This window comes from Otolemur garnettii, unplaced genomic scaffold (assembly GCF_000181295.1).
Source record: "Otolemur garnettii isolate 467f Iridium unplaced genomic scaffold, OtoGar3 scaffold00067, whole genome shotgun sequence".
Classification (NCBI taxonomy): domain Eukaryota; kingdom Metazoa; phylum Chordata; class Mammalia; order Primates; family Galagidae; genus Otolemur; species Otolemur garnettii.
Window position 1 is genome coordinate 8,879,921 of NW_003852462.1, and position 24,342 is coordinate 8,904,262.

The window sequence follows — 24,342 nt, forward strand, 5'->3', positions numbered from 1 at the left end:
GTAGTATCAAATATATCTTTTGTAGGCAGACTTTACATTGGTTGAGATCAGCTAGCTATGATAATGTTGATTTTTGGCAACTAACGCTTTTCTGTGTATCACTGAAAGAGAAGTGGTGGTATCTCTCTCTATCTCAGTATCGTCACAGAACATTTTTAAAATATGGAGTTTCATGAAGATTTGTGTGTGTGTGTGATTTCCATAGTCTTTGAGTTATTTTCAAAGCTTGTATTAAAGGAACACTAGAATTTTCAAGCCAGTATAGTGAATAATTAAGAGTTTCAGATTGGAATATTTATAATTGGGATTATGTTGGAAAATCTAGGACAACTGGTTGTCATATCCCGTGGTGGAGCCTCTGTTTTTATGGTTCTGTTGTTACTTGTTGGCTGCTGAGTGGGGGTCCTTATATGTCCCATCACAGTGCAAGCAAGCTACATAGGGTGACTGGTTCTAAAGGCAGGCAGCCTGAGTTTGAATCCCAGCTTTGCTGTTTACTAGCTGCGTGACCTAGAGCAGCGGTTCTCAACCTGTGGGTCACTACCTGCAGGAACTGTATTAAAGGCTTGCGGCATTAGGAAGGTTGAGAACCACTGACCTACAGCAAATTACTTAGCTTTCTATGACTTAGTTTCCATGTCTATAAAGTGGAAATAATGAAAATATCTAACTCATAAAGTTGTTATGGCAAGTTAGTGTAAAGCCTTTGGAATAGGTATTATTGTCAATTTTATTATTTCTAATATAAATATTTTTATCATTGTATAAGTAAAGCTCAGCCTAGTGCCTTGAATGCAGTTGCTTTATTTATAGTTTGAATGAATGAATGAATAATTTGTCTTATTGAATTTTGTATTTTTAAAAATTATTATCAGAGTTTCCAAGGTGTTTTGAGATTTCCTTCTGACTGTTTTGTTCTTTTCTCCCAGTATATAGGAGGTGCTGAAAATAAATTTATTTTATAAATAAATAAATGAATATGTAAATAAACAAATTCTACAATACTTAGCATAATGTTTGAGCTAGATTCTTGGGCATTGGGCTAAAAGAAAACACTAGAGAAGAGTCAGGTGAGTCCAGGGCCTTATAGAATCCAACTAAATGATCTGAAATTCTACTATTTCCTGTAAAAGAGGCAAGTTCTCTAGAAAGAAATTTTGTGTCCTACGAACAAACAGAAATGTATCGTGTAACTGTCTTGGTCAGCTTCCTCAGTGGAAAACTAAGTTATGTGTGACTAAACACCTACATATTTTAGTTGCTTTGAAGAAACTAGGAATGATGGAGATATTGAAATTACCTCTGAGACTTTTAAAGGCCTGAATGGGAAGGAATGAGGAATAATACTTTGACTGTAGTTGCCATTTCCATTCCATTCCTAGAAGGTTTGATATCCTCCCTGGATGATACAGTTACTTTTTCAGTGAAACTAAGTGACTTTTGAAGACTATTTATTTTTGTCAAACCAGGAAGTTTTTCTCTTCAGATTAATTCATAAAAATGGTTCTTGTTGTTTGTAGGTATTGACGTCAAGAAAGGCCGAGGTCGATATATTGACACCTGTATGGTCATATTTGCTCCCCGTTACCTGCTGGATAATAAATCATCTCACAAACTTGCATTTGCACAGAGGGAATTTGCTAGGGGGCAGGTAAGCAGTTTGCATTTGAAGACTAACCAGTGCTTATTTCCTAGCACAGTGAATTTTAATGTCATGGCTTATCTCCCATCAAGACTGTAAGTTCTGTGATGTGACTAATCATTCTGCCTTTGGTACCCAAACAGCTCTTGGAAAAGGGGAAGGCTCAGAGTTGGTACTCAATATATTAACATTTGCTTGTTGACTAAAGCCAGCAATCCTGTGTGTTTTAGGGAACAGCCAATCCCGAAGGTTACATTTCTACCCTTCCTGGTTCCAGTGTGGTGTTCCACTGGCCTCGGAATGACTATGATCAGCTACTGTGCGTCAGATTGATGGATGTTCCTAACTGTATTTGGTCTGGTGGCTTTGAAGTCAACAAGAATAATTCCTTCCACATCAACATGAGGTAAGTTTAAGACTATAAATATAGATTAAAAAGTAGCCTTGTTTGAAGTATAGTGATATAAAATGGTAAGCCCACACTGCTATTTGTAAAATGGGCACATATTTTTCTGGCTCACACGAAGGCCTTAGAGCTTGCAAAGTGCATGGAAGTATGAGTGAGCATTTTGATGGGTTGAGTTAAAAGAGGTGTTGCCAGTTTGACTATTGTGTAATTGCTATTGTCTTAGAGCAGTGGTTTTCAACCTTCCTAATGGCATGGCCCTTTAATACAGTTCCTGTGGGTTGTGACCCACAGGTTGAGAACCACTGTCTTAGAGGCTACAAGTCCAAGGAGTAACGTTGAGCTCCTATCATGATCACCTGAAACCCTGAAAAGTCTGTCTGCATTTAGGTGGTAACACTGATTATAAATGTTTTTGTGTTCCTATAAATTAGACTGTACTAGAACCGACTCATATAAGTTGCGTCACACAATATTTATCCTTTTTGACTGACTTATTTTACTTGGCATGATGCCCTCGATGTTCATCTATGTTGTTATGTGCCAGAATTTCCTTCCTTTTTGAGGATGAATGATATATATGCCACTTTTTTTTGTTTATCCATTCAATTGGTTTTTTGTTTGTTTTGTTTTGTTTTTTGGGGTTTTTTTTGCAGTTTGGCTAGGGCCGGGCTTGAACCTGCCACCCCTGGTGTATGGGGCTGCTGCCCTACTCCTTAAGCCACAGGCAGCGCCCAAAATTTCTTTTTGTTGTTGTTGTTGCAGTTGTCATTGCTGTTTTTAGCTGACTGGGGCCAGGTTCGAACCTGTCACCCTCCTACGTATTTGGGGCCAGCACCCTACCCACTGAGCCATAGGCACTGCCCTGCTCTCCATTCGGTTGTTGATGGACACTTGGTGACTTCCATCTTTTGACTGTTGTGATAATGCTGCTGTGACCACAGGTATACTGATAACCTGTTCAAGACTCTGCTTTCAGTTCTTTTACATGTAGACCCAGAAGTAGAATTGTTGGATCCTATGGTCATTCTGTTTTTAATTTATGAGGAACGGCCATACTGTTTTACTTTCCTACCAATAGTACACAAAGGATCCTGTTTTCTGCACAACCTCATCAACACTTATTATTTTCTGTGTTTTTGATTGTAGCCATCCTACTGGGTATAAGGTAGTATCTTTTTGTGGCTTTGAGTCACATATCTTTATTGATTTGAGATGTTGTGTATCTTTTCATGTGCTTGTCGGTCATTTGTTTGTCATCTTTGGGGATTTATCTATTCAAGTCCTTTGTACATTTGGGGGTTTTGTTGGTTTTTTGTTTGTTTGAGACAGAGTCTTATTCTGCTGCCCTGGGTAGAGTGCTGTGGCATCATGCTCACAGCAATGTCAAACCCTTGGGCTTGAGCGATCATTTTGCCTCAGCCTCCTGAGTAGCTAGGTCTATAGGTATGCTCCACCACACTCAGCTACTTTGCACATTATTTTTTGTTTTTGAGACAGAGTGTCACTTTGTCATCCTTGGAAGAGTGCCGTGGTATCACAACTCACAGCAACCTCAAACTCTTGGGTGTAAGCAGTTCTCTTGCCTCAGCCTACCAAGTAGCTGGACTACAGGCGCCCACTACAGTGCCTCATTTAGAGATGAGGTCTCACTCTGGGTCAGGCTGGTCTTCAACCTGTGAGCTCATGAGCCACCTCACCTGGCCCATTAGTTTGCACATTTTTAAATTAGGTTGTTTGTTGTTTTATGTTTCCTATTTTGGAATTCAGTTTTTTGTTGAATTGTAGGAATTCCTTTCTTTTTTGAGTTTTATAGTTTTAGCTTTTACTTTTAGGTCTTTGGTTTATCTTGAGCTTATATTTATGTGTGGTGTAAAGTGAACATCCAACTTCATTCTTTGGTGTGTGGACATTTGGTTTTTCCAACACCATTTGTTAAAAAGGCTCTGCTTTTCCCATGAAATAGTTCTGGTACCATGTTGAAAATTATTTGACTTTATATGTGAAGGGTTTATGTCTGAGCTTTCTAATCTGTGCCATTGCTCTATCTGTCTTTGTGCCAGCACCACACTGTTTTTGATTAAGTAGCTGTGTAATAAGTTTTGAAGTAAGGAAATGTGAGACTTCCAATTTTGTTCTTTTTTAAGATTGTTTTCTCTACTTAGAGCCTCTTGAGATCTTATATGAATTTTAGGATATATTTTTCTATTTCTGCAGAAAATGTCATTGGGATGTTGATAGGGATTGTATTAAGCTGTAGGTTGTGTTCTGTAGTATTGACATATTATAATAACAATATTATGTTTTCCAGTTTGTGAATATGAGATATCTTTTATTTGTGTCATCTTTAATTTCTTTAATCAAATGGCTTTGAAGCTAAAAATTCTGAAGTCAGTGCTATTTAACTATTTAACATGTTTAAAAGAAAAATTTAATTTTTTTTTTTTTTTTTTGAGACAGAGTCTCAAGCTGTCCCCCTGGGTAGAGTGCCGTGGCATTACAGCTCACAGCAACCTCCAACTCCTGGGCTCAAGCGAGTCTCCTGCCTCCGCCTCCCAAGTAGCTGGGACCACAGGCGCCCGCCACAACGCCCAGCTATTTTTTGGTTGCAGCCATCATTGTTGTTTTTGGCAGGCCCAGGCTGGATTCAAACCCACCACCTTAGGTGTATGCGGCTGGCGCCTTAGTTGCCGAGCCACAGGTGCTGAGCCCAAAATTTAATTTTTTACACTTTATGGTCAGTTATTTTTGAAAAGATTATTGTACAGGAACAGAAATATAATTTAACAAAATGTGCTCCAGAATAGTACTTACATTTGGCTTCTCAGTGTACTGATTCATTGGTGGACCCTTTTGCCTTGGCCTTTATTAATTTGAATAAATCTAGGTACAGTGGTTTGCAAGCTGTCTTCCTGGAAACTATTGAGTTCCAAGGAGATGACATTAGGGGCCAAGGGAAGCTCCAGCACTCTGATGTCTACTTCAACCAGAATTTGGGTCTGTTAGTATGTGTTCTCTGTAAGCTTTTTTTTTTTTTTTTGTAGTTTTTTTGGGGGAGGGTTTGAACCCATCACCTCAGGCATATGGGGCCGGCACCCTTACTCCTTGAGCCACAGGTGCCAACCTCTCTGTAAGCTTTATTGGGGCAGCAGGCGGGGAGAAAAGAGAGGTGTGGGATTCTGTAGCTGAAATTACTGCCTGGGTGGAGGCAGCTCTGATCTGTTGTGTGAGAATAGGAATTCGGTTTGGAATAAACACAAAAGTTATACATGATTACTATAAAAACAAGTAGAAGAAGAGGAAGATGACTTGTGTACTTTTGTTAATCCTTTAAAAATGGTTTTAGTTTGCAGTCCTGTACTGCTGAGAGCAGAATTGTGCATCTGTTTCTTTTACTTTCTCCAGCATTTCATTTAGAAACAAACTACAGAAAAATTACAAGATTGGTACAATGAATATCCCAATATCTTTTACCTAGATTCACCAATTTTCAACATCTTGCTACATGTTCTTTTTTTCATCTTGCCATCTTCTCCCCTCTTCTACTTTTTTTTTCTAATAGAGACAGAGCCTCACGTTGTTGCCCCAGTAGAGTCCTATGGCGTCATAGCTCACAGCAACCTCAGACTCCTGGGCTCAAGTGATACTCTTGCCTTAGCCTCTCAAGTAGCTGGGATTACAGGTGCCCGCTGCAGCACCCAGCTATTTGTTTTTTAGAGGTGGGGTCTTGCTCTAGTTCAGGCTGGTCTGGCACTCATGAGATCAGGCGATCCACCTGCCTCAGCCTCCCAGAGTGCTGGGATTACAGGCGTGAGCCACCATACCCGGCCTCCCTTCCACTTGGAAGTAAGCTAGAGATTTGGTGGTATTGATTGAGGTCCAAGCATTGTTGTGATTGTGAGATGTGTAAGAAGAAAGTGAATTGTACCTTGTTTCATTCATTTTATGTGACCTCTTTTGTTTTCTTATTCTGCAGAGACACCTTGGGAAAATGCTTCTTCCTACGGGTGGAAATTACTCTCCGCGGAGCTACATATAGGGTCTCATTTAGTGACACAGATCAGTTGCCCCCTCCTTTCCGAATTGACAACTTTTCTAAGGTATCCCTTGGAGTTAAGAAGAGCCAGTTTGGTGATTTCATGTGTGGAAGGGTGGACTGAGTGCTTAAGTCAATGGGGTCAGTGCAGTTTCGACTAGGGTTTAAAAGAAGCTGCACACACGGCTTTCTGTAGCTGGACCCTAGAAACCCTTACCCTTAGAAGGTGGTTTCTTTTGGTTATTTTGATTATTGGACAGCCTTGTCGAAGCAGAAGTAATCATTTAGCCACAAAACTTGTTTTGACTAGAGTGTTTGGCTTCCATTGATGCCCTTTCGGGACATTCCATATGAACAGAAAAACGGTTAAGATTGTCCAGTGAAAATGGGGATAGGCAGTTCTGTTGATTGCTTAGAGTGATCATTTTGGCAGTATGGAAATCATTAGATTCTATTTTAAAATACGCCTTTAATATGTGATTTTCTGTAGCTAAATACCAAAATTCTTATTCCTTTCTGTATTCAAAGTTTATCACAGGGGGCTTGGGGTAGAAGAGATGCTTTTTTTTCTTTTTAATTAAATCATAGCTGTGTGATGATTTAAGTTTTTTAATGTTTTAATTAAATCATAGCTGTGCATTAATGCAATCATGGGATACAGTGTTCTGGTTTTATATACAATTTGAAATGTTTTCATCTAACTGGTTAAGAGATGCTTCTGGAAAGATACAATTACTTCCCCCAGATATTTGACTTAGCAAAGCTTCTTCTTAAAGCCCATTATTTAATAGTCCCATGTACTTTAATGGGTGAGTTTTCACCAATTAGAAAAGCATTTTGAAGAGGTGAGATAATGAATCTCACTGATGATGATTCTCTGTATAGGATTCATTTGGAAAGGATCTGGAACTTAAACCTAGGAAGCACTGACTCACTTTCCAGTAACACTACTCTGAATTAAAGTCTTCTTTGTCCTCTTTGCCATCACTCTAGGTCCCAGTTGTCTTTACACAGCACGGTGTAGCAGAACCCAGGCTTCGGACTGAAGTGAAGCCAGTGACTTCGTTGGATTATGCCTGGGACGAACCCACCCTGCCACCTTTTATCACTCTTACCGTTAAAGGGGCGGGTTCCTCTGAGATCAACTGCAACATGAATGATTTCCAGGATAACCGACAGCTTTATTATGAAAATTTCATTTACATTGCTGCTACATATACATTCTCAGGGTAATTCTGGATTAAATTACTCTTCTTGTAAAGCAGAATGTTCTAATTATTAACTGGTTTTAAATTTTAAGCAGTTTTTCAGGAGAACAAAGAACAAAGGGAGATTCCTTCATTCTTTACCAAATCCTAGACTCAGGATTATCTTGAGAAGTCATTCATTTCCGTGGTGTCCAACATGTGAGCCACATGCAGATTATGTAAGGCCTGTTCTGTTTATCTGTGGTGTCAGATATCGTGAAATTAATACACGATCCTTTTTTTGCTCATCAGCTTTCACTGGTGTTTGTGTTTTTAATTTGTGGCTTGAGATGACTCTTCTTCCAATGTGTAGCAGAAAAAGAAAAGGTTGGGCACCCCCTTTTCTTGTCTTCTGGCTGGATTAAAATTTATCCAAAGAAGCAAAACTCTTTTCTTTTTAAAGATTCATTCTGGCATTTAAACTTTCTTGCAGCTATTTATTAGCCTGTTTTGCCTTCCTTGAAACTGACTGATTTTCATCATAATTATTCAAGTCATCATTCTGACTTCTGTTCCCCATTGATAACACCGATGAAGCAGACACTTAAAGAGTCTGAAGATTCACCTAAAGCGAAGTGTGGTAGCTTAAGTTCACAGTAATTCTAATTGCCTTGGAATTATAATCTTCTCTGTTGTTTGACTAATCATGTTTAGAATACTGTGATGATCATCTAGCTTATTCTTATTATCCTGTTAAAGATTTTAAACACTGGACTTTCAAAAAGTATTTATTCCACCAACATGTAAACACAGCTTGTTGTTAAAAAGGTGCCGATATTAAAGTATGTCTTTGAAGAAAGAGGAATAGGTGAATCTTTAGCATTATAAGTATAAATGATGAGCAGGACATTTCCAGTTTGTTCCTTCCCAAAATATTTTGAAAATTTTTGCATCCAAATGAGATTTTTACACGTGACTGGGCCCACAAAATAATCTCTGGATTTTTGCATTGTCTTTTTCATCTGCCTGCAGTGCAGATTTCACTAGTAATAACTTGAATTTGTAGAAAATATACATTCTTTCTCCTGTCTGTTAGAGTTCTCTTTGGTAATGATGGTGCTGGGATGTTTATCTTGTTACTATTGAGCCAATGATATTTGTTTGTTTGTTGTTTATTTGTTTTTAAAGATTCTGGCACTTGATAATGTGACGTGCTTAAGGTTTACTGCCTGAAAAACCAATTCTTTTTTTTCTTAATTGAGACAGAGTCTCACTTTGTCACCCTTGGTAGAGTGCCTTGGCATCATAGCTCACAGCAACCTCAAACTCTTGGGCTCAAGTGATTCTTTTGCCTCAGCCTCCTCAGTAGCTGGGACTACAGGCGCACACCACAATGCCTGGCTATTTTTTTTTTTTTATTTTGTTTGTTTGTTTAGCAGGCCCAGGCCAGGTTGGAGCCCACCAGCTCTGGAGCATGTGGCCGGTGCCTTAACCACTGAACTACGGGCGCACAGCCTGAAAAACCAATTCTAAATCTGGTTGCTAGTCATGTTTTTCCCTTTATGGTCTATAAATTCTATTACTTGCTAAGCTCTTCAACTGAAGAATGCTAATGGAGGATTATGAGCTTAACAGGTTGAACTGATGGGAAACAGATATAAAGAAAAGTTCCTGGGAACCTTGGTGTGCAGACTCTAACAGCAGAATTAGGATAATTCTGGTGTAGTAAGAGCTCAAACAATCTTTTGGCATATACTAGAACTATTTCTTTACATTCTTGGAGAGAACTAATGATGGGAAAGAAGACTGTTTTTTTACATTTTGTTTTACTCATGTAACCTAAAATTAGCCTTTTAAAGAGAATAGTTCAGTAGCATTTGGTACGATCATAATGCTGTGTGGTGTCTCTTTTGGTTTTGATTTGCATTTATTTAGTAACTAACAATATTCTTTTCATGTACTTATTAGCCATTTATTTATCTTCTTTGGAGAAATGTTTATTTAAGTTATTTGCTCATTTTAAAGTTATTTGCCTTTTAATTTTGAATTATAAGGTTTATCTCATATTCTTGTATCAAATGTGTGGTTTGCAAATATTTTCTTTTCATTTTGGTGTTGTCTTTTTGAATGTCCTTTGAATCACAAAAGTTTTTCATTTTGATGAAATCTAATTTGAGGATGTCATTTATGTTTTTATTGTCATAAATACTAGGGTTTTTTCTTTCTTTCTTTCTTTTTTTTTTTTTTTTTTTTTTGGCAGTTTTTGGCTGGGTCTGGGTTTGAACCCGCCACCTTTAGTATATGGGGCTGGTGCCCTACTCCTTTGAGCCATAGGTGCTGCCCATAAATACTAGTTTTTAACTCTGAATTTATTAATACCTTTTTTTGATAATAGGGATTAATAGAAATAGAATAATGTAAATAAAACCTCTTCCAAATACTCCATAGTGTAGCCGGGCAGTAACATCTCATAAAGCTTAGTGTTCTTAAACCATAGGAAGCCCAGCATGATTGAATTGGAGCAAGGTGATTATGAACTTGTGTTTTCTTTTTATTCAAAAGTGACTTCTGATTTTTTGCCAAAACTTTGGGATGCAGTGGTTCTGATCTTCTGCCTGGCAATATAGAGACAGTTCTTAGTCCTTTGATATGTCTGATGTCCAACTTGATTTTTTTCTATTGTTTTGTTTTTTGCCATTTCCTAACCTCTGTAAATATATGATTGTCCTTTTAGGTCTGAATTTTAAGCCAGTAAAATTATCAGGAGAGGAAAAAATGTCAGAGTATGTCTTCTCTGCAGGAAAAAATTACACAGATCATTCTGCTACAGGCAGACCTTTTCTTCTATATTTTAAGAAATTTTCTTCTTTAATAGAGGTTTTGGGCATTTACTTTTATATACTTGAATACATGTGTGAGTTTGTATGTACATGTTTATCTATTTATGTGTATATACATATACTTTTTAAATCCTAGTTTGCAGGAGGGAACAGGAAGGTCTGTGGCTTCCAGCAAGGCCATTACCTGTGCAGAGCTCGTTTTGGATGTCTCGCCAAAGACACAAAGAGTCATTTTAAAGAAGAAGGTAAGAGAGCTTAGAAATTGGAGTTTAGACTAAAAAATTTTTAGCACTGGAAAGGACTCAGGATTTAAGTCCAGAGTCTCTTGGTTAATGGGGACTTAGGCTGAATGACATGCTCACGTCATGGAACCTAGGTGTCTTGAAGGTGCCAGTTTCTGCTGTATCCTGATGCTTGCTATAGCAATCCCAAGTCCTTTTCCAAGATGTCTTTTTTTTCTTTTTTGAGACAGAATCTCACTGTCTCACCCTCAGTAGAGTGCCATGGTGTCATAGCTCACAGCAGTCTCAAACTCATGGGCTTAAGTGATTCTCTTGCCTCAGCCTCCCAAGTAGCTGGGACTACAGGTACTCATGACAATGCCCAGCTATTTTTGTTGTTGTTGTAGTTGTCATTGTTGTTTAGCAGGCCTAGGCTGGGTTTGAACCTGCCAGCCCCGGTGTGGCTGGCACCCTAACCAGTGAGCTATCGGTCCCAAGCCCAAGATGCCCTTTTGATAGAACATAATTCTTGAATTTGTGATTTATCTTTTTTTTTCACTACTTTACTTTTCTATTGTAAAACTTCCCTAATCTTTTCCTGAAGATTGTAAAAAAAATCTTCAGTTTCTGAGTTGAAAAAAAAAATCAAGCTGACTAAAATTTCCCTTTTTCATACATACTTCAGTGTTGAAAGTCAGCATAAAAAACGAAAAAATTGTCAGTTTGACATTCCTTTCAAGTCATTTTAGGGAATGTTTCTGTTATTGGACCTATACTTGGAGAGAAAGGCAATACAATTTGCCAGAACATGAAAAAAATGGTAGAAAAACTGGTCATAAATAGTGAAAACTGAAAGACCAGCAGTTGGGAACACAGAGGTGCAGAAGCCACTCTAAGGGGAGGGAGACCACCCAGAGTAATCATATGAAGCATTGACCTGAGAGAGGATAGTTCCTGGAGACTTCACATTACTTAAAGCAAGTAATTCAAAAAGGTTCTTGACAGAGGAAGCCTGCTCACCACCCAGTGTGTCCCTCCTGTAGTAAACTCATTTGGTTTGGAGGTTGTGCAGCTTTTGGCAGAGTTCTGATTGGTGGTTGGTGGGATTAAAATTATTTCAAATTTTGCACAGCTAATGAAACTTTAATGCATGTCTTTTAAAATTTAATTTTATGTTTTTAATAGCTTTTTGGAGATATAATGAATGCACCATAAACATTACCCTTGAATATATATAATTCAGTAATTTTTTATTTTTTTTGAGACAGTCTTAACTTTGTTGCCCTTGGTAGAGTAACCTGGTGTCACAGCTCACAGCAACCTCAGACTCTTGGGCTCAAGAGATTCTCTTGCCTCAGCCTCTCAAGTACTTGGGACTCCAGATGCCCACCACAGTGCCCGGCTATTTTTAGAGATGAGGTCTTGCTCTGGCTGCTCTCGAACTCATGAGTTCAGACAATTCACCTGCCTCAGCCTCCCAGATTGCTAGGATTATAGGCATGAGCCACTGTCCCTGGCCCTAATTCAGTAATTTTTAGTACACTCCAAGATATGTCCAACCACCACCAAACTCAATTTTAGAACATTTTCATCACATCCAGGAGAAACCCTATATCCTTTAGCTATCCCAGATTTCCTACATTTCCCCAGCCCTAAGCCATCTCTCATCTACGTTCTATCTCCACATGTCTGTGTACACAACATCTTTTATGACTTGCTATTTTCACATCACATAATGTTTTCAGCATTCATTCATGGCATAGTGTGTATCAGAATTTCTACAGGTATTTTTGTATCATTTCAGATCTAAGTCATGTAATTCACATTTGCTTAAAATGTGGTCATGTGTGATATCCACTTTGGAAATGAGATTTGGGAGTAGTGATAAGTAAGGAGACCAATTGGCATAGGCATTGAAGGTTTTTGTTTTTGTTTTTATTTTTGTTTGAGGCAGGTCTCAAGCTGTTGCCCTGGATAGAGTGCTAGGGCGTCACAGCTCGTAGCAACCTCCAACTCTTAGGCTTAAGCAATCCTCTTGCCTCAGCTTCCCAAGTAGCTGAGACTATAGGTGCCCATCACAATGCCCAGCTATTTTTGGTTATAGTTGTCATTGTTTGGCAGGCTCAGGCTGGATTCGAACCTACCAGCTGTGGTGTATATGTGGCTGGTGACTTAGCTACTTGAGCTACAGGCGCCAAGCCTGAGGATTTTTTGAGGGGGAGGGGGAGACAGAGTTTTATTATGTTACCCTTGGTAGAGTGCTATGGTGTCACAGCTCACAGCAACCTCCAACTCTTGGGCTTAAAAGATTCTCTTGCCTCAGCCTCCCAAGTAGCTGGGACTACAGGCACCCACCATAACCCCCGGCTATTTTTTAGTTACAGTTGTCATTGTTGTTTAGCTGGTCTGGTCTGGGTTCAAACCTTCCAGCCTTGGTGTATATGGCTGGCACTGTGCTATGGGTGCTGAGCCACATTGAAGAATTTTATTGGGAGTTTTGAAAAGCAAAAGTTTGGTCTGAAATCTAAAAGAAGTAGCAAATCTGACAGACATGAATTTAAGAAGTGGAAGAGCCTTTGGAAATGATATCAGGTGACTTTCACAGCAAGTACAAGGCGGTGAGGCTGTTAAGATGAATGAGCACTAGCTTTGGAGTGGGATGACATATCAAGTGGGTTATGAGCACTGGCTGTGACCAGCAAAACCTGAGTGCTAAACACATGTGGAATCCCAAGGACCAGGTGACTGACTGTTAGGCAGACAAGAAGAGATTTTTAAAATTAAGTAGCGATAATTATAACATTTCAAAAAACATTTTATAATTTATAGCACTTTTTCATGGTTATTTCACTTGATGAGAATAAAAAGTGGTAAATAGGAAGATAGATAATAAATGAATTACACATCTAAAATTATGTGAAAGGGTATGAATGGCATTAAGAAATGAACCTTAGGGCGCTGGCCCCATATACCAGAGGTAGCAGGTTCAAACCTGACTCCCGCCAAAAATAAAAAAATAAAAATAAATGAACCTATCCCTTTTAGGATGTGGTGGCTTAATCCTGTAATCTCAGCACTTTGGGAGATTACAAATCTTAGCTAAGATGGGAGATTACAAATCTCATCAGCTAAGATGAGAGGATAGCTGAGGTCAGGATAGAGTGAGCCCCCATCTCTACAAAAAAAATAGGAAAATGAGCCTGGTGTGGTGGTAGGTGCCCGTAGTCCCAGTTGCTTGGAAGCCTGAGGCACGAGGATCACTTTAACTAAGCAGTATGAAGTTGCTGTGAGCCATGATTAAACTCTGCTGCACGCTAGGCCAGGCAACAGCAAGGCCTTAAGTAAAGAATGTTTGAAATCCTAGGTTTTTGTTTGATTTTCATTTTGAAAGAAGTGCTGGCTCGGCGCCTGTGGCTCAAGTGGATAAGGCCCCAGCCACGTATACCTAAGGTGGTGGGTTCGAATCCAGCCCGGGCCTGCCAAAACAATGATGGCTGCAACCAAAAAATAGTTATGGCGGGCGCCTGTGGTCCCAGCTACTTGGGAGGCTGAGACAGGAGACTCGCTTGAGCCCAGGAGTTGGAGGTTGCTGTGAGCTGTGATGCCACAGCACTCTACCCAGGACAACAGCTTGAGGCTCTGTCTCAAAAAAAAAAAAAGTGCCGATTTCTAGACCAGTTAAGAGGAATTTTATAGACATAGTGTCGATTTGCCCCATTACTCGTGTTGTTCACTAGGAGCTCCGAGTTAAGGCGGCGTCTGCCAGCTTGCGCTGCCAGAAAGTGACATTGCTTTTTTCTCCTTGTCATTAGCCAGTATTTTGTAGAGTGATACTTTGAGATTATAAATATCCTATTGCTCATCAGATTTTCTATTTACATATCTGTGTTTGCTGGTCATTCAGTCAGTCTGCACAGATTCCTCTTTTATTGCAGGGTTATCTGTTCCTCTCAGTATTTATTTAGCTGGTCAGTATTTTTTACCTTTGGCCAGTGGGCGCTCCTTTAACCTGCACTGTTATTCTGACTTGTGCCTTTACTTCTTTATTTTCTGACACAGCAAGTTATCCTGGGCCCATCTTGTGTCTTCGTGCATGGGTCCTGGAGTTTGCCACTTCTCCAGGAAGCCTTGATTCCTTTTATCAGAGAATGAGGTTGAGAAACTTAAGACTGTGTGTGAGGTGCACTTGCTTCTGTTGCAGTGTCACAATCCGCAGAGCTGTCTGAGGACAGATCTGGGGATGGGATTTTATCTATGTACATACGTTTATGTGTTTTATACATATTTGTGTATTATTTCTGTACCTGTCTCTATGCATGTCAAAACTCAGCAGTTCACACCATTATTTACAATTCCAGTATATCATCACAAAGTTCATCCTAATTTTCTCCTCTTTTCTATTTGTAAACTCCCTTTCCAGCATTAAGAGTATTAATCTAATCACTTTCCCTCGGGTAGCTTGTCCTCAATCACCACAATTGCTCTACTTCCTGTGTAGGCACCCTTGCCACCTCCTGGGCTCTGGTTTCCATGTACTGGGCAGTGGAGCCCTCTTCTGAGCCCTGCCCATTGTAGAAATGCCCTTTTCACCTCTCTATCTCTTAGGAGCTTAGGCTCCTCTCTCTAACCCCATTAGCATGGATGTCTAGATGTCATGGCCATCCCCCCATTCTGGGCTGCTCTATCACCTTTGTGGACGCTTTTCTTGTCTTGTGTGAGGACTACTACTGGGTCCCACACTGGACCACAACAACCCACCCCTCCCAACTCTCAGCCCCATTGACTTTTGCTTCCACAGTCTCATCTAAAGATTTGAGGACTAAATGGTTAGGGAAAGGGGGAAGGGAACTAGAAGAAAAATGGTGCCTCTCAGATTTTTAAGTGGGGTAATTTCCAACTTATAATAAGCTTATACTAATGAGCAAGGTAGTAGAGGAATCCTTGTACGAAAACTTGATCTCACCTGGGTCTTGGCATTTTGATTGCCAGTCTGTAGCATCTACAGGATAATCAAGATGCTTTCATGTTGGTTTTGCTGCTGTGAATAGATGTATTCTCTTACTGTGAACAGAAAAGCAAGCATGTGGGATGGGAGATAGAGAAGTATAGCTGAGTTTCATCTCTTTTTGCAGACAGAAGAAGCAGGAGCACATAGTAGAGAGAGCATGATTTTTTCCTAGATTTGAGTTCTAGCTTTGTCACTTAAAGATATATGATAACTAGTATATCCCATTCCTCTCTGAGCTTCATGTTCCTCCTGACCTCCAAGGTTTGTTAGGAGGATAACTAAGATAATGTACTATGCAAAGGGATATAATGATAATAGCACAGCAAACATTTATTGAGACCAAACCCAGTGCCAGGCATGTAGTAAATAGCTTGTGTTTATCAGACTGTCACAAGAACTGTAAGAGGTAGCCTAATTTCTCTCTTTGACAGATCAGGAAACAGAGGCTCTAAGAGATTAAGTAACTTGTCTAAGGTCACTCAGCTCATAAAAATCATGCAGCTGGTTCTCAAATGCTGTCATTTTGATGCCAGCGTCCATACCACCATCAGTTTTTACTAAATGTCAGCAAAAGCTGTCTTTGCAGCACAGATGTAGCGTGCAGATTAGTTTGCGGTACCCAGAAGTGTCCGTTGCTCTGCAGGAGCTCCTACCTGGTGAGACTGCATGTCATCCTGACCACTGTAGCTGCAATGCAGATGTTACTGAATGGAGCTGCATAGATTGCGTTAGAGAAGATGAGCCTGCTGGCCCTGGAATCAGGCTGCAGAGATTCAAATCTGGGCCCTACCACATACTAGTTCTATGGCCATACAGAAGTTACTTTATCTCACTAAGCCTTTACTTCCTTATCTATAAATAAGGATAATAATAGAGTAAATGTCTTGGGATTGTCTTTAGGATTAAATGAATTGTTGTATGTAAATTTCATGGACCAATGCCTGGCGCATAGTAAATTCTCTGTAAATATTATTATTACTTCCAGAATATAATGTATTCTGTAGATTTTCCTGACTTGGGAGCTCAACTGATATTTATACAGTATTTTTGAGGAGAAAATCTACTTAGAATTAGTAGCAGTGAACCAAATTAACATTTGAATATATTCAGCTTCTGAAATTGTAAGCCATCAATATAGCATACTTTTATAAACATTAGGGAGAGGTAGGAAAACCTCTGCTAAATTCTGTTTGTGAATCAGATATTGAGAATATCAATATATTGTATATATAACTGGATATCTTTTTAAGGTAAGGGCACCAGAGGGTCACCATCTGGAACAGTGGCGAGTGTGGCATTACAACTAGTGTAGGAGATTGCCCAGCTATTTGTTTCTAATTTCTAAAAAATGGAAAAAAATACTAGGTGTATGAAAATAGCAAAATTTTAATAATTTACAATATTTGTAATTTTTGGCTATCTGGTTCAGGAGGTTAGCATATTTCATACTAAATGAAAGTTCAATTAAGCATTTTTATAATGTGGAAAAACATCTAAGTACAGTTTCTGCTTGAGAACTCAGCCATGTCTTAAGGTAAGTTCTTAAAGTGAGGAAATGGCTGTGGCAGCCCTGATGGCTCTTTCTGTGTGTACATTGGCTCTACAGGAACCAGGAAAGCGTTCTCAGCTGTGGAGGATGATGGGGACAGGAATGCTGGCCCACGAGGGCTCTTCAGTCCCTCACAACCCCAATAAGCCCTCAGCTACCCGCTCCACGGAGGGCTCTGCCATTTTAGATATTGCCGGTCTCGCTGCAGTGACAGACAACAGGTAACTTTTTAGGCAACTTTGGATTCAACCTCATTGCTTTTAAATTCGACTCAGGAAGTCTACACCAAAAATGAGAGTTATAAATGAAGTAAGGGTTTCTATTTTTTCTTTCATTCTTTTTTGTGTGTGTGTATTTTTCTGTGTATATTTTTCTTCACTCACAGAAACATGTCAGATTCCCAAATGTGAGTATTGGGCCTTTCCTTTTATTTTTTTACGTTGTTACAACAATGTTCATGCAGATGTTAAGAAACTTGAAACATTAGAAAGGTATGTTGGCTCGCTGCTTGTAGCTAAGTGGGTAGGCTGCCAGCCACATACACTGGAGCTAGCAGGTTAGAATCCAGCACAAGCCTGCCAAACAACAATGACAACTCCAACCGAAAAATAGCCAGGTATTATGGTGGATGCCTATGGTCCCAGCTACTTGGGAGGCTGAGGCAAGAGAATCGCTTAAGTCCAAGAGTTGGAGGTTGCTGTGAGCTGTGATGCCACAGCACTCTACCTAGGGCAACAGCTTGAGGCTCTGTCTCAAAAAAAGGGGGGGGGGCAGCTCCTGTGCCTCAAAGGAGTAAGGCACCGGCCCCATATACTGGAGGTGGCGGGTTCAAACCCAACCCCGGCCCAAAAGTGCAAAAAAAAAGAAAAGGGTATGTTATCAAAAGGGAGTATTTCTTTCACCTGAACTTCTAATCTGCTCCTATTCGGTAGAAGTGACGTTTCTTTTTAAAAAAATCTAATGATTTCATTAATTTTTTCAAAAGCAGAAATTACATTATTGAGAGAATAATTAAATGTTTTTATGAATAACTCCTTGGATTCAACTCTTTAAGTTTGAGTAAGTTATTTTATTTGCCTGAATTTCTCCATAAAATTAATTTGTTTTCAGATGATCCTCATTTCTTTCTAAACAGACTGTAGATGACTTCCAAGTTAAAACACAGAAGTATTTAGAAATATAACAGAAGAAAGATTGTTGAAAAGATTTTAAATACATTTAATAGATATCCCTTCCCTTCCCATACTGCGTGGTAGCTTGTCACTGTGAGAATGTTAGAATATTATTATTGTGTGGTGATATGAATCCTTTTCTTTCTTCTTTTTTTTTTTTTGAGACAGAGTGTCACTCTCAGTAGAGTACCTTAGCATCACAGCTCACAGCAATCTCCAGCTCTTGGGCTTAAGCGATTCTCTTGCCTCAGCCTCACTAGTAGCTAGGACTACAGGTACCCACCACAATGCTGGCAATTTTTTGTTACGGTTGCCACTGTTGTTCTAGCAGGCTGTACTGGGTTCTAACCTGCCAGCCTCGGTGTATGTGGCTGAAGCCGTAACCACTGTGCTATGGGTGCCAAGCTGGTGGTATGAATCCTTAAAATCTTACTTCTTTGTGCCCCCTCTTTGTTGATTTTCATCTTGTCTTATTCCTCCTTCCTCACTAAGAGATACCTAGCTGCAACAGGATTTAAATGGACTTCCCCTTGGACGTTAAGGGTAGAGAATGCTGGGAAGAAGCAGCCTCCATCCACATGTCCTCTGCAGGCCTGCAGGAGTGGACTCAGAGGAATCATTACACTTTTCCTTTCTCTAGATATGAGCCACTGATGCTGAGAAAGCCTGATCGCAGGCGAAGCACAACTCAGACATGGAGTTTCCGAGAAGGAAAACTGACCTGTGGGTTGCATGGGCTGGTTGTCCAGGTTTGTAGTTTTTGACATCCCCAGATCTGGCAAGCCATGGTTGAGCTTTCTTTGAAACAAAGTCTCAACTAGGTTATATGTGATAAATTGTCAAACAGAAAAAGTCTGTAAAAGTATCCTATTACACCATTTTAGTTAAAAGAAAGCCATGAAACTATTGTTTTGCAATTGTGTGTATTTACATGGGAAGGAAATGTTTTGAAGGTGATATACTGTAAATGTATTAAGAATGGGTTTTGGGTGATAGGATTTTTTTTTATCTTGGCTTATGTGGATTTTTCCTAAAACATAAATTATCTGTATAATTTAAAAAGAAAAAAATGTCTATTGCTAAGTGAGATGGATTAGTTTTAGAACTGTGACGTTAATACAGTAGTTACAAGTCCTTTAGGAGATGGTAAACAGGAACCAAGATTCTTCGTGCTCTCAGTTTGGTTTACTTCCACATTCTTAGTGGTGCCCAAATAAGCATTTAATTGTCGTAGCAAATGTCAGAATGGAGATTGCTGGACAGCTTCCTCTGCCCTCTTCTCACCCCGACTACTCTATGATAAACTTCCAGGTACTTTCTAAGCAAATATGTGTTTGGAAAATTACCCAGAATTTAGATTTTCTGCCCTTTCTGTATTCAGGTTGGGAAGGAGACAATGGGTCTGAGAGTAAGAAGCAATCTTGAAATTGTAAGATGCTGGGACGTGCACCCTGGGGACGTCAGTGGATGTCCAGCTTGGGCATATAGCAGAACAATATGTGCAGCTGTGTGTGCTGTTCTGTCTCAGCCTGGTATAGAGAGCCCTTGATAGAGAATGGTTAGTGTGTTTAATTCCTGGTAGAAACCAGGCTATCCTTCCATACAGGGAGATTGTACTCCAGGGCAGTTTGCAAAACTGTAAGAAGCCTCAGACTACTTTTGGTGAGATTTATTTTCTTTATTTCTATTGCCCTGAGCCTTTTTCATCAAAGACTAGCTGCTTACTTATATGAAGCACACATCTGGAATGGATTTGTGATTTTCAATTAGCAATACCTTTTAGACTTCTAGAGGCAAAAGAAGGCTTGTTATAATTGGTGGGTTCTGTGTCTGACCCTGACTTTACTTAGTTTGTTTCTAAAATGCATGTAATTCTAATTCTCTTGGAGCATTTTCTTCCTTAAAATCCATTTCTGGTGTTTGTTGTTTTGTGAATCTATTTCATCATCTCGCTTGTGAGTGACCCTGTAATAATAGTCTTCAGCAGAGCAGATTGTGTTTTGGTTAGGGAAATCAGCTTGTTCCAGTATTGTTATGCTGAATAAAGTAATTGAAAGCATTAAAACATTTTCTGACACTGCCCTTTTAGGTTATATATGCGCTTTCTTTCTAAACCTATAATAGTCATAAAAAGCTTTCTCTTTTTAGAAATGCAACTCAAAATTGCCTTTTCATTACTTAGTATTTAAAAATGAGCAAAGGACATTTAGACACTTTTTGCTAGTGTCCTCTCCGTCCTTCTGTTTGCTTTCACAGAGCCATTGTTCTGTAGACTCCATTTACTTGGCTATAATAGTAATAAGGGAGTTTTTTCCAAAGGCATGGATAAGTGGGCATGAAATGACATTCTTACCTCCATATTTCCTTTTAGAAGAGGAACCATCTTTAGAGTATTTGGGTTAGTTGTCCAGCTATAGACAGATCCATTTGAGATTTTCAGCTGTAGAATTTACTTCTAGAAAGTTAAATGGTAGTAATAATTATTTTGTTCTCAGAATATTTCAGATTTTTTTCTTTTTCATACAGAGTCTTACCCTGTTGCCATAGGCTAGAGTGCCATGCTGTCAGCCTGGCTCACAGCAACCTCAAACTCTTGGGTTCAAGCAATCCTCCTCCCTCAGCCACCCAAGTAGCTGGGACTACAGGCACCCATCATGATGTCCTGCTAATTTTTCTATTTTCAGTAGAGATAGGGGTCTCACTTGGCTCAGGCTAGTCTCAAAATTCTGACCTCAAGGGATCCTCCTGCCTCGTCTTTGCAGAGTGCTAGGATTACAGATAGGAGCTACCAGTCTGGTATAATATTTTAGATTGTTAAGCAAAATCTAATCAGAATGCTCTCAGGCTACTTTTTAAAAAATTTGCTTTAATGGTTAGACGTTATTATAAGGCAGAGTGAAACTGATATACTGTATTCATGGAATTATCTCTTACTGATAATTTCCCAAATTCATATAGCATAACTTTCCATTTTAATCGAATAATCCTAACTGATTTTGATTATCTGCAAAGTTGAACGAGTAGTACATTCTTTGCTATACATTGATCATGACACTTCAGAAGACAATTTAAATTTAATAACATGTTTCAAATGGCATGTGAAACTTTCAAAGTTGTTGCCTGTGCTTTTTCTTACACATCTTTACTTTAATATCTTTTAGGCCAAAGGAGGGCTTTCTGGTTTGTTTGATGGAGCTGAAGTTGTTCTTGGTCCTGACACTTCCATGGAGCTTTTGGGGCCAGTTCCACCTGAACAACAGTTTAATAATCAAAAGATGCGGCCTGGTTCTGGAATCTTATCCATCAGAGTCATCCCAGATGGGCCGACCAGGGCACTCCAGGTGATAATTTATCATAAGAACTGACAGAGCATTCAATGTACTTTTCCCTCCCATTGGTTAGTCATTCAGTAAATATTTATTGAATATATTTATGCCAGAACATATTTCTGTAAAATAGGGATAGAATCTGTCTCACAAAGTTGTTAATAAAGTAGAAGTAAAATAAAAATAATATGTAAAATAACAAGAAAAATGTAAGAATTAAGATAATTCTAAGATATTATCAATGTTATTAATCATCATACTAATATTAATCTTACTGATTGATATGTCAATAACATTAACAACAAGAATATATAAAGTTTCTAAGCAGAAAATTAAAATGTTGTGTTATGAGGGTAGGAGTGAATAGCATAGAGAAAGGGTTTGTGTTCCCAGATTTGGCAGCTGAGGGAGCATTCTGAGGGAAATAATGCTTAAGCTGAGACATAAAGGTTAGCTAGAAGGAGTTAGCCAAATAGGGAAAGGACGAGGGACTGTGTACTGAATAATACTGCATTCATCAGTAGTTGTTTATTGGCACCTGTAAGATCCAAGCACAGTCCTGCCTTCGTGGAGCTTACATTCTTGCGGGTAGACAAACAATGAGTAACAAAAGAAGTAAGTTATATAGTATTTGGGAATACTTGACTTGGCCAGTAATTTGAGATTACATATATATAAGCCTGATAATCCTGCTGCCTGAGGCTCTCCACTGTCTGCAGCTTGAGAGTTTGCCATGTGGACTTAAAACCAGTTACTCCTTCATTACTATACAAATCTCACCTTAGCAGTACTTTTGAAACTATTAACTTCCATAGAATTCCTGAGCATGTAAGTGACTTGGCGTATACAATGTCATGGGCTAGAATGGGTTTCACAGTATTATTTTCTTTGACTTCAGATAACAGATTGCTGCCAACGGAAAAGTGACCGTTCATCTTATGAAGTAGATGAACTTCCCGTAACTGAACAGGAGCTGCAGAAATTAAGGAATCCAGATACAGAACAGGAATTAGAAGTAAGTTTTAAATGTTGGATGTTTATTTCTTTGATGATCAATTTTGTTTAGAATTTTTCTCTGTGGTTTTCTCAGTTTAGACCTTTTCTTTCTGCCCTGTGGTTCTAAATACGGGTTTTACTTCTCTGTGTTTACTGTTGCCACAACAGGAATGTGTGACTATGTCATATAAATAACAACTGAACTTTATGTGGAATCAGAACATAACAAATATTGCTAAAGGGAAGTTACAATAAAGGAAGCTCAACTATTTGTATTTAAATTAAATTGAAGATAAATTAGGGTTTTTTTTTTTTTTTTTTTTTGAGACAGAGCCTCAAGCTGTCCCCCTGGGTAGAGTGCCGTGGCATTATAGCTCACAGCAACCTCCAACTCCTGGGCTCAAGCGAGTCTCCTGCCTCCGCCTCCCAAGTAGCTGGGACCACAGGCGCCCGCCACAACACCCAGCTATTTTTTGGTTGCAGCCGTCATTGTTGTTTGGCGGGTCCGGGCTGGGGATTCGAACCCGCCACCTTAGGTGTAGGTGGCTGGCGCCTTAGCTGGTTGAGCTATAGGCGCCGAGCCATAAATTAGGGTTTTATAGCTGTAGTTCACTCTGATACGCTCTTTATTCTTTCTCTCTTTGGTCATTGGGAAGAGAATGAAAAGTTTTAAGAAAAAGATAAGATGAACATGAAAAAGCATACTGATTTGATAATTATTCAGTGATTTTTTTTGTTTTTTAGAAATCAAATGCTTATATGTAAAAAAGCACTTTATTGGATGTTATCAAGTTCAGTGAATGAGCAATTAAGAACTTTCATCCTGGCTTGGCGCCCATAGCACAGTGGGTACAGTGCCAGCCACATGCACCGAGGCTGGTGGGTTCAAACCCGGCCCCGGCAACAGCAGGAACAAAATAGCCAGGCGTTGTGGTAGGCACCTATAGTCCCAGCTGTTTGGGAGGCTGAGGCAAGACAGTTGCTTAAGCCCAAGAGTTAGAGGTTGCTGTGAGCTGTGACGCCACAGCACTCTACCCAGGGTGACATAGTGAGACTCTGTCTCAAAAAAAAAAAAAAAGAACTTTCATCCTAAATAATTACATTTTCTATAATGAAATGCAGAATATCATCAGAAATATCTGATAGAAATATCATCCCATCACTTTGGAGTTCTAGTTGGGATGGGGGATATACCTAGAAAGGAAGGCTTCTAATGAGATAGCAGCATTGGAGCCATACAGGTGAATAATAGGACTCTTCTTAATAGTTTTCATCTGCTTAGAGGTAAGGAGTAGAGAGATCTACACCATTTTGCTTTCTTGTACTTTCCTGGCCACCCTAAACAATTAAGGTGCCATATTTTGGTTTCCTTTCAGGTGCTTGTGAGGTTAGAAGGTGGAATTGGATTGTCCTTGATTAATAAAGTTCCAGAAGAGTTGATCTTTGCAAGTCTTACAGGAATCAATGTGCACTACACACAGTTGGCAACCAGTCACATGCTGGAACTTAGCATACAGGATGTACAGGTAAGGGGTGAAATTTTAGAGCTGTTAATCTCCTTGTTTTCATTTTTCATTTTTTATTATTTTAGAGACAGTCTCACTTTGTTGCCCTCAGTAGAGTGCCATGGCATCCCAGCTCACAGCAACCTCCAGCTCTTGGGCTTAGGAGATTCTCTTGCCTTAGTCTCCCGAGTAGCTGGGACTACAGGCGCCCACCACAATGCCTTGCTATTTTTTTGTTATTGCAGTTTGGCCGGGGGCTGGGTTTGAACCTGCCCCCTTGGCTCTGCGCCTGTGGCTCAAGTGGCTAAGGTGCCAGCCACATACACCTAAGGTGGCAGGTTCGAATCCAGCCCGGGCCGCCAAAACAACATTGACGGCTGCAACCTGTGGTCCCAGCTACTTGGGAGGCAGAGGCAGGAGACTCACTTGAGCCCAGGAGTTGGAGGTTGCTGTG

General features: G+C 39.5%; 1 protein-coding gene across 1 annotated transcript in view; it reads left to right on the forward strand.

Moving 5' to 3' along the window:
- VPS13D (vacuolar protein sorting 13 homolog D) overlaps positions 1 to 24,342 on the forward strand; it is a 275,140-nt gene that overhangs the window by 127,478 nt on the left and 123,320 nt on the right. The window contains 10 exon segments of the mRNA XM_023515148.1: positions 1,521 to 1,651; positions 1,873 to 2,048; positions 6,025 to 6,148; positions 7,078 to 7,313; positions 10,248 to 10,356; positions 16,947 to 17,110; positions 18,702 to 18,810; positions 21,223 to 21,402; positions 22,286 to 22,402; positions 23,760 to 23,909. Coding sequence (XP_023370916.1) covers positions 1,521 to 1,651; positions 1,873 to 2,048; positions 6,025 to 6,148; positions 7,078 to 7,313; positions 10,248 to 10,356; positions 16,947 to 17,110; positions 18,702 to 18,810; positions 21,223 to 21,402; positions 22,286 to 22,402; positions 23,760 to 23,909 — 1,496 coding nt within the window.